Source organism: Macaca fascicularis, chromosome 4 (assembly GCF_037993035.2).
Source record: "Macaca fascicularis isolate 582-1 chromosome 4, T2T-MFA8v1.1".
Lineage (NCBI taxonomy): Eukaryota > Metazoa > Chordata > Mammalia > Primates > Cercopithecidae > Macaca > Macaca fascicularis.
This window is the reverse complement of record NC_088378.1, coordinates 144,658,855-144,669,949: the sequence shown is the minus strand read 5'-3', so window position 1 is coordinate 144,669,949 and position 11,095 is coordinate 144,658,855. Positions and strand designations below refer to the sequence as shown.

The following is an 11,095-nucleotide window of genomic DNA, read 5'->3' as shown; positions in this document are numbered from 1 at the left end:
TGGTCAAGAGACCTGAACGGGAGGGTACAGAGGGACCTGATCTGTGCTCACGGTCACAGCAGCTCTGAGCAACCAGTTCCAACCGGTTCTTTTATATGTGCCGAGGAAAGTTCTAGAGCATTTTTGAGAAAAACAAAATACTGAAGAACAAGGCAAGGGAATCAAGAAAGCAGGGACAAAGTGACAGAGAAAGAAGAAGTATGACTCTGGACATAATATGGGACTGGGAAAACACCACACAGAGCCAGGTTGCTGCAGAATTTTTTAATTTGAGACAGTGATCAGAATAAGTTTAAGGCTGAAGAGCCTCAGGGTGAGGAGAAAGCCCATCATTCAGAATACAGGAACATCCAGCCCAGGTGCCATGACCTGAATGCACTAAGGGACAGGCACCAAGGAAGGCTCTGGCAGGGTCCGACCCCGAGAGGTTTTGGGACCCACCGTCATGGAGATGCCCCTCCCTTCATGTGAGGTGGGGTTTCTGCTCTCACTCTGCCTTTAGAGGTCCTACATGAGAACTACTGGGTGGCAGGGGAATAAAGGAGAATTAAGGAGAGAAGAGTTTACCAATGCATGCCTATCTTAGAGGAGAGAGGCTATGAAGGAGGCCTAGAGTCTTGCGGCCAGCTCCTGCTTTCTTTAAACTTTCAGGAAGGGGAAAGGATAGATCACAACTTCTGGGGATTGCTTTTTTAGAGACACAAGATAGTATGATTCATCTACCCTAAAACATGATTTTCCTTTGGAATAGACATTTCAGGATCAGAGAGTTGGGGAGATAGGTGTTCTTTTCCTTAATCTTCAAACACACACACATGCGCACACACACACACCGTACATACAAACACCTACGCATATACCAACAAATACAATTCTACATATCCATACACACACACACACACACAGCTACACACACATGCTAAGCAGCTGCTTGGGTAGTACAAGATGGTTTGGTCATCAGGAGGCTGGGTAGGCAGGAGTGTGGAGCAAAGATGGAGGAAGATGGACACTTTGTTAGACATTCCTGCAGGTGGGAAACAGGGTAGTTACTTCTGCCAGTCGCTAACCCTTCCTAGTGGGCATTGAACTGCTTTAGGTACTCCAGGATGTCTGATTTGACTGTGCTGACTGGAGCCCGGTGGAACCAGCGCATGACAGGGACTCCATCGGGCCCCACTAGAAATTTCTCAAAGTTCCAGCGGATGTCATGGACTTTCATGGGCTCCCAGAAGAGCTGGCTTGATGAGCCCAAAAGATCAGAGGTTGGAGGGCAGGAGTTCTGGAGCAGAGACATGGAAAGTGGAAACATACATTTATTTCTACTTTATTTCTACTTCTGTGTGGTACAGTCTTATCTCCAGACTACAGAGTCTACTCACCATTATGTATTTTAATGTATTAACTACTTTGCATGCTTCCAATCAATCACAGACACTGCAATGTATCAATACCAATACACCAACTACTAAACAACCGAGAGCTAGAGAGTATAATAGTAAATAGAAAGCATTCCTCCTTCCCCTGTCTTTCCTCTATTCCCATTATTTTATCACGGCAATTCAGTAAAAGACTATTTTCTGTTTCCTTGGGCGAGTCATATCATTTCTACAGTTTGTTTCCTTAGCAGAAAAAAAAGATAGGTTGATTTAGAGTAGTGGCTCCCAGAATTTGGGGTTTCCTAGGATTCATAAGCCAGTAAAATTTCAATAACTATTTCCTTGGAGATTAACGTACAATCACTAATATTCATTTTGCCAATAAGAAAAATTAAAAGTCTACTATAAGCATAAATCTAAAAATTAAAGTATTTTTAATACCATGTTGAACCACATAAAATTGGTTATAGTGCCATTTTTGAGTAAGTAAAGGGCAATTTATATGGGTAAACATAATAGTAATTTAATGTCAGAATAAACGTCAGTCTTATATTCAATAAGTTGAGCTGTATGAAAAATTCTGCATTGTCTTCTTTCCCTTGTTTGCTGTGGATGAGTGAAAATTTCAGCAGGACCAGCCTTGTTCTGCAGACCAGTATTTGAGGCTGAGTAGACAAAGAGATCCTCGGGGGTCCTTCTATCCTGGTATTCTGTAGTTCTAACACTCTGTGACTCTAAAGGCATTTAGCACATGGTATTCTGTATCATCCATGTCTGTCTCCTGATTAAATGTGAGTTCCTTCAGGGAAGAGACTATGCCCTATTAATGTTTCTTAACTCATTATATGACACATACTGAGATCTGATAAATGATTGCTGAATTAATGAATCATTACCATTCAATACAGGAGGCTAGTCCACGTCAGAGCTGTTGTCCATCATGGGCTTCCTCTACTTAAAGCTAAAGCCTCACAGCAGATATTGCCATGAGCCTTGAACTTACCTGAGCATCTCTTTTCCAAGGGGTCCAACCACAACCCTAGACATGAGCCCCACTGCTTTCAGAGCATTTCTAGCTAACCAATCCATGCCAGGTTTATAGTCACTCACCTTCAGGAAAGTAAAGACCTTCTGTTCTTTTTCTCCATTCACATCCCCTTTCTCAAAGAGCTGGAAATTAGGGACAAAGCCACTACCTGGACGCACATACCTGCAGTGAATCAAAGTGTTCCCAGCAAGATCCAAATTAAGACATGGATGGAAAATAATGACCACCACCAATTCACAGGAAACTAAAGATAAAGGGAAGAGGCTGTGCATAGGGAAGATAAGAAAAGATAGTCTGTGGGAAGCAGGACTTCATGCAATAGGCTTTATGGAGCCAATAGAGAATTCTAAGAAAATTGGAAGGCAATATCTTGAGCTTAGGTTTCCTGCTTCACTTCCATTTCTTATACTCCCTTCTTTCCTCTATGCTTCTTTTCCATTCAATCTTCCCTTAGCCTCATCATTGAATAATTCAAAAGTATAGAGAATATTTGAGCCCTGCGAATAGAATAGATTGAATTCAAAACATCATAAGGATATGCTTCAACCCATGTATCTATGTCCTATCCCAGAAGTTTCCAGAATAGGCAGGCATCTAGGTGGAATGAGGAATGGAAATCCTGACAGGGCACCTGCAGAGTCCCATGCACGCACTCACTTGAGTCCAAGAAGTATTTCTGAGTTTGTTCCTGGTTCTTGTTTTCCAAACTGGTTGCAGGGAAAGGCCAACACAACGACACCAAAATTCTTCAGCTCCTCCTGTAGTGCATTCAGTTCTGTAAGTGGAGAATGAATAGCATTGGTGGCTTGGTCAGGAGGCCTACCTCAAGCAGTGAAAGATCACTGAATGTATCCATGTATGCCATGAATAAACCAAGGACTATGAAGGGAAAGATTCAAGATTACAGAGATCAAAGGAGTAGAGAAAAAAAAAAAGACTAGAGCACATGTTTCCAGAAATGCATCTAAATGGCTGCTGTTTTTCTTGTACAGTAAGCCATGCCTGGCTATACTTTACCATCCAATGAGAACTCTTATTTAAAAAAAAAACACACACAAACACACACACACATTGGTAGCCTTGTGTGGGAGTCCTGTTTGATTCTAAAGAGAAGTCAGATTTGAGTGCCACTGTCTTCCTTAGTTGGTGAACTGATCAAAAAAATTTGTAAGGAAAAAGTAAACAAAATGGAAATACTACCCACCTATCCCCGCATCCCCCCGGCCCCACTCATACAATGTCCCATGGTGACACAACCAGACACTCCAGTGCCAGTTACATTCCCAGGAGTACTCCTTGGTGCTCCACCCTGAGAGTGGTAGAGAAAGGGAAATTCCAAGGCTATCTCTACAGTATTCTGTACCCTCTCCTCAATTCCAGTGACCTAACTGATGCTGGAATATGCCCTAGAACACTCCCTGGGACTCCAGGCCACAAACTCCAAACTGCTCTTTACCACTGTCAGGAACTTTCCAACTTGTGTGTTTAGACTTGAACAATAATTTCCATATTCAGCTATTTTCAGGTCAGATTTATTCAGACCTCAGAACCTCTATTGGCTGTTCTCATTCAGATTCAGCTCTGCCTGCTGGAATGTCCCCTAAGAACCTCTTCTTAAATAGAGAGTGTCTTCCTATTTTTCTACAGTTCTTTGGTTACTATCAATACTCATCTCTCTCTTATCTTTGGCCATCAAGAGTATTTCCTTTCTATAGCAGACACACTTAACAGACCCTGATTCTATTCCTTTGGTAAGTTTCTTTAATTCTCTCAATTTCCTCATCTGGAGTAAAATTTGAATGAGATGCTCTTTTAAATTCTCATGAACTAATTTAATAAATTATATCACAGCAACACAATGGAATACTATGCCTTAAAATGAATAAGGAAACTCACCATGTTTTTTTCTTTTGTTTTTAGACAGAGTCTCTCTCTGTCACCCAGGCTGGAGTGCAGTGGCAGGATTTCAGCTCACTGCAACCCCCGCCTCCCGGGTTCAAGAGATTCTCATGCTTTAGCCTCCTGAGTAGTTGGGATTACAGGCATGTGCCACCATGCCCAGCTAATTTTTTGTATTTTTAGTAGAGACAGGGTTTCACCATGTTGGCAAGGCTGGTCTCAAACTTCTGATGTTCAAGAGTGATCTGGCCACTCTGGCCTCCCATAGTGCTGGGATTACAGGTGTGAGCCACCACTCCCGTCCCCAAGGTATATGATATATGTGAAAAAGCAATGTGCATAATCATTTCCATGTGTATGTTTGTGTATGTGTATGTGCTTGAGAGAAAGAAAGTGAGAGGGAAATGTTTGCTTGTATATGCATAACAGATTTCTGGAAATATACACCATAAACTGATAATACTGGTTGCCTAAAGAGAAGGGAACATGGCAAGTGTCACTGTTAAACCTTTATATCTCTTGAATTTTGAATGTTGCAAGTATATTGCCTATTCAATATGTAGCAAATTTAAGTTAAAATTAAATTAAATTAAAACAAATTTAAGAGCAGCTTCATATTCCATGGAACTGCTGTTTACACATCACAACTTTTAAAATTTACCATATTTTTCAAATTTAACTTTTTGAAGGGAGGAGAATTCTTGCTTGCTAAATGATACAAAACTGTTGTTTGGCTCTAATACCTAGGTCCTGAGGTCCTATAGTAGATACACTTAGCAGACCTTGATTCTATTCCTTTGGCAAGTTCTTTTAACTTTCTCACTTACTAAATGATACTAAATCATTGTTTGGGCTCTTATAATAAAAATTTAGTCTGTAGCTTTTCAGGTTTTCCCTAGACTTGATTGTACATAAAAATAAAAAAACTGAGGCCAGATGTGGTGGCGCATGCCTGTAATCCCAGCACTTTGGGAGACTGAAGCAGGTGGATCACTTGAGGCCAGAAGTTTAACACCAGCCTGACCAACATGGCAAAACCCAGTCTCTACTAAAAAAAAAAAAAAAAAAAAAAAAAAAAAAAAATTAGCTGGGCGAGAAGATACACACCTGTAGTCCCAGCTATTTGAGGCTGAGACAAGAGAATGCTTGAATCCCGGAGGCAGAGGTTACAGTGAGCCAAGATCGCACCCCTGCACTCCAGCCTGGGCAATAGAGCAAGACCCTGTCTCAAAAATAATAATAATAATAAAGTGGCCCCAAATTATTTTAAAAGTGTGATTCTTATCCTAATATGTACTTTTGAGAGTATCTTTTTATGCATAATTTTACCATTAAATTGGAAAAATATTTAGCTTCTCTTGGTAAATGTAAGCCATTTGTACTTCAGAGGAGCAGGCATTTTATTAGAATTTTTGCTTAAATCATAAAGCATCCTCTGAATGTTAATTTTAAAATGTCAAAATTTGGTGAGCCAGATCTTTTAGACATGAGATTATAATATGCTTGACTTTAAGTGTTATTTAAAAGGGATACAATTCTGGGATTTTTATTATTGAAAATCCATTAAGAAAAATTGATAGGGTTTATATATTTTTGATCAGTTGAATAGATAACAGTGTCAACATGTGGAAAATTTTTCTTAAAACTTGTTTATGTATAGGCCAGGTGCGGTGGCTCATGCCTGTAATCCCAGCACTTTGGGAGGCCAAGGCTTGCAGATCACTTGAGGTCAGGAGTTTGAGTCCAGCCTGGCCAACATGGCAAAACCCTGTCTCTGCTAAAAATGCAAAAAGAAAAAAAAATTAGCTAGATATAGTGGTGCATGCCTGTAATCCCAGCTACTTGGGAGGCTGAAGCACAAGAATCACTTGAACCTGGGAGGCGGAGGTTGCAGTGAGCTGAGATCACACCACTGCACTCCAGCCTGGGCAACAGAGCGAGACTGTCTCAAAACAAAACAAAATTTGTTCATGTATTATTTTGATCCATTTCTCTGTGGCATTTGGTGCAATAAATATTTTAAATTTATCTTGAACCGTTTTTTTTAAAGCATAAAATAAAGTTCTTGGCCTGTCCAAAGTTGTATCTATCTCTAGTATAATTGATCTAGAATTTTAAATAATCTTTTTTGGATCAATAGTAATACCAAACTCTTCTCTCTTAAGGGCACAAAGAAAATGGAAACACACCTCAGCTACCACAGAAGGTAGGCCAAGGTTGGCAAGATGGAGCATTCTTCTACATTGCCAGTCACATTACACAGCCCTTGCACTAATCGAAGGCCGCCCAGACAGAAAACTTCATTTCCCTCTTTGTCATTTGGAGTTGCCTACAGAACCCAAGGGCATTTTCCAGAATGTCAAAGATCACTCATCTCTCCTGTTTTTATCAGAAGTAACCGCTGAGAAGCATAAAATCAGTGCTTGAAAGCCAGGTATCTGGCCTGGGAGTCACAGCTAGGCTTTAGCACTCGCCTAGAAAACATAAACAATTTCATAGAACTTCAATATCACATAACATGTGATCATGATGAATCAAGACAAAAACAAGGTCACTGCATAATTGTAACTGAACATAGACAAAGCGTGAACATTGTCCAAATCACAACAATGACCAGGTACCACCCTATTCTTGCCAATATGAATGACTGGTGCTTCTTTACCAGGTACAACTTTAGCCTTAGTTTCTCTCCCCATGTAGATATAATTGATTAAGATACCAAATCATATAATTGCTCCCAGTTCTTGATGGCATCCAATTCAGAACAGAACTTCAATTCCTTGAACTCATCTCCAAATCACCTAACAAAAGCTCAGATTCTATAGTAAGTACTTTCTAATACTTTCATGTTAAGAAGCCCCATGGTTCTCTACAGAACATGTTCTCCTTCAGGGCACCGAGTAACACACTCAACTTGTTCAACTACAAGTGTGCTCCTGGTGGTCTTCAAGTCTTTGGGAAAGTCTTAGTTCTCAAATCTGGAAATAATTATCTTGATATTCTAAGGAGCAGAGCAGGAACAGCATTTAGGGAGGCAGAGTCACCTGATCACTTCTCCCAATGCATCCTCTAATAACACATTGGTAAAACCTTCTGGAATTAGAATATGGTTATCTGGCAATGCTGCTTCCGAAAGAGTTGAAACGTGAGTTCTTACCAGGATACTGAGCTGCCAAGCCTCAATAGGTGGCTACATTGACAAACAGGACGTGCTTGCCTGCAAACTGCTTGAACTGGATGTACTCCTCACCGTTGAGGGTGAGGGCTCCATACTCATAGATGGTGCCTGTCACTCCTTTGTTGCAATCCACCTGGAATGTTACAAAAATAACCATAACGATATAAGATAAACAATAATTTCCAACATTTGTGGACTTTTTCAAAACACTCAAAGACCCTTCATGTAACATCTTGAAATTCTAAGAACTGAAGGGACATTTCCAAGTAAAATTTTTAGTTAGAGCTGATGCCGTAGCTAGAATTTATGTCTTCTAACTTATAATCCATTTTTTGTGTGGGGGTGGCAAGACAAGCATTTCATAATATTCTTCCTGTTTCTAGAAGATTCATACCATTTACTTCTGTTCCCTGACATTGCATTCTTCCCCGACATCCCAACACCCCATTCAAGTCATGCCATCCTCTCTCAGATACTCTTAACAGATTTTTTGCAGGATTTCTCATAAGTAAGTTTTGCACAAACTTCTCATCTATATGTTCTTATATTGTAATTCCTATCCCCCAAAATCAGGCCCATAACTTCTCCAGATGCCATTGAAGGGCCTTTCCAGGCTTCCCAGTGGGGTATTCACTGGTGATGGCGGGAAGGAGCAGTGGGAAAGTGCTGGGTAGAGAAAAGTGGGTCCCTGTCCAGGGCTCCACCCTGAGGCTTGTGCCCACGGACCTAGGTGAGGACAGGCACTCCTGCCTCTCACCCAAATGTTGCCTGCCCCGCCCCCATCCCGTGACTATAAAAACCCTGAGACCCTACCAGGCAGACACACAGACGCTGGACGTGCAGAGGACCACATCTGCGGAGGACCACATCTGCGGAGGAACACACTCGACTGGCCGGACGCGGAGAGGGACGCACCAGGGTAGGAGCACACCGGAAGGCCATTGACGGCGGAAGGACAAGGAGGTTGGCCGAGAGGTAAGAAAAGAGCCTGGACTCCAGGGAAAAACCATCCGTCTTTTGGCTCCCCCATCTGCCGAAGGCCACTTCAACTCAATAAAACCTTGCACTCTTTCTCCAAGCCCACGTGTGATCCGATTCTTCCTGTACCCCACGGCAAGATCCCTGGGATATAGAAAGCCCTCTGTCTTTGTGATAAGGCAGGGATCTAATTGAGCTAACACAAGTCGCCTATGGATGCCTGAACTAAGAGCCCCCAGTAACACACGCCCACTAGGGCTTCAGCTGTAAACATTCACCCCTAGACACTGCCTTGGGGTAGGAGCCCCACAACCTGCCTCTCTGTATGTTCCCTCTCTGCTCCCCTAGAGGTCTGAGCAGTGGGGCACTAAGGAAGCGAGCCACACCTGCCATCGCATGCCCTCTGAGAGGGACAAGGGAACTTTTCTGGTTTCACTGGTACCTTCAAAACTCATTCTTGACACCCACTTCTCATCTTTATATTGTGAAACATCCTGGACTGCTCATGAATTAAAGTTCATAAAATAGAAAGTACAGAGCGGAAAAACTTTCTACCCACAAGCATGCCAAGAATAAAAGGCATGCAGAACCTGGAACAAAAGGCTAAGATGTTATCAGGTAAGAGAGGCTATATTCCTGGCCATATGACGAAAAGTCATAGAATTTTAGAGTAATTTAAACTGGGCTTCACAGGATCTCAGTCCTTAAAGGCATACCCCATGCAGTGAAGGAATTGCCTATGGGTGAGCTACCGTGGGGAAAGTGGGGCAAGAAATTCTTTACCATCTTCGGAGTCTGTCACCAGGACACAAGACCATAGCTTCTCCTTCATTATCCTTGGAGAGAAGGAGGCTTGACCTAGGGACAAGCCCTTTCCTTCTGAGTCCATACTTCTGTACACATCTGCGCATATACATCAGTCACAATATTTGGGAACATTAGCCTAATAAATCCACTATGATGGGGGTTGTCATCTATGTGCCTGCATTCTCTTTGCCTTCATGACACCTTACCTCTGAGCTAAATAATTTCCAGCATTTGTCTTTCTTGCTACTATAATAAAAAGTCACACGGAAATCACCATGTGAGCTGTCATTTGTATGCCTCCATTTTCTTGCCTTTGTGCTACCTTAGCTCTGAGTGTGACACCTTCCAAAGGTTTGCTTCTCATGGGGATGTCACTCTGTGAAATAAGATGCAGAATCCCAAGAAAATTGCAGACTCAAAGAGCTCAATCTTTCCTACCCAGCTTCCAGTTCTGCTCTAGTTTGCTTACATCTGTTTGAAGAAGACAGAATACCCTAGAACACAGCTCTTAATTCACAAGATGATATTTTACATAGAAAATTCCACATCCAACCAGGCAGCAGTGGCTGACATAGATCTGGATGACCCTCGGAGATTGTCCCTTCAAGTAATGTTACCTTTCTTGAAAGTAAGTAAGTAAGCTGTCTTACGGCATTTAATAGACACTATCTTACACTTCATATGAACCCAATAACAGAGATTAAAGCTCAAAGCTTCAGGTTTGTAGACCTGCATGAGTATCAACTGGAAGCATTTTAGAAAAGCAAGTTCCTGGGCTCCCCCTAAAACTTACTGAATCAGAAACTCTTGGGTGGGGCCCAGCAATTGTGCTTTAAGCAGCTCTCTCTGAGGTAAGCTCAAGTCTGGGAATCACTGCATTATATGATGGGCATTGTTCCCCACCTTTTATAGAGGAGAAAAAGGAACTAACAAAAGATATATAATTGGCATACGGCCACCACTGAGGCTGCTTTTGAATAAATTCATCTGATTATAAAGTTAAACTTTGCGGGTGCCTCAAGTGATCTGCTCAGTCTGCATCCTAAGACATATATACACATCTTTTACAGGGGTGGCTATTGACATCCAGTGGGAGAACTTTTCTAAATGGCATCAGGAGATTTGGGAGCAACACCAAGATCTGAGAACAAAGCCTACTCTGAGCTGAGCTTTGTCTCTACCTCACCTAAAATTAATATTGGTGGACAACCATATTGGCCTTGTGTGTTTTATTTTTCTAGGGGTGTGGGAGTAGGGGGAGCTCCTCTTTCCATGACCTTGAAACTCCTGGTGCAGATCCCAACACCAGATTCTCTCACCTCTCCCTCTGGGTTTCTGGCTGAGCAGCCTCTCCAGGAGAAGCAAGGGCAGCCTCCCTGCCAATCCATTTGCTACTTCATGCCTCATTTGTTGGGATCCACAACACTACCCCAAGTTACAGACAAGCATGAAGGGGACAGGCTCTAGGCTATCAAGGGGCCACCAGGGGGAAGTGGCAAAGGGGAATGTGCTGAGGCAGCCCCCAACCCCACTCCACATACATTCAGTTCCAAGAGCCACTAGGTGCAGAGGAAAAGATGCAAGTAAGAGACAGTGGATTTAGGGAGAGCCCGCTAAGGATAGCAATGTCAGGATTTGTGCAGATCTGCTGGGAATGCAGATCTTGTCCTTCGAAAGGAGAGAGGAGAGAACTCCTCACAACTCTGGCAGCCCGGTTGGTCATTATGTGCTAGAATCAGCTTGGATCTCCTGCCCCATGCTCACCTTCCTATTTTGAGGCTTTAGGGTCTGCTGAGCAAAGCCAACCAG

General features: G+C 42.3%; 1 protein-coding gene across 1 annotated transcript; it reads right to left on the bottom strand.

Moving 5' to 3' along the window:
* Positions 1-249: 249 nt before the first annotated feature.
* GPX6 (glutathione peroxidase 6) lies at positions 250-9,048 on the bottom strand. The gene is made up of 4 exons (XM_005553714.5): positions 7,481-9,048; positions 3,082-3,199; positions 2,487-2,586; positions 250-1,279 (listed from the first exon to the last, which is right to left on the bottom strand). Exons 1-4 carry the CDS (start codon positions 7,731-7,733, stop codon positions 1,073-1,075), a joined length of 678 nt encoding a protein of 225 aa, XP_005553771.3. The 5' UTR covers positions 7,734-9,048; the 3' UTR covers positions 250-1,072.
* Positions 9,049-11,095: the final 2,047 nt, after the last annotated feature.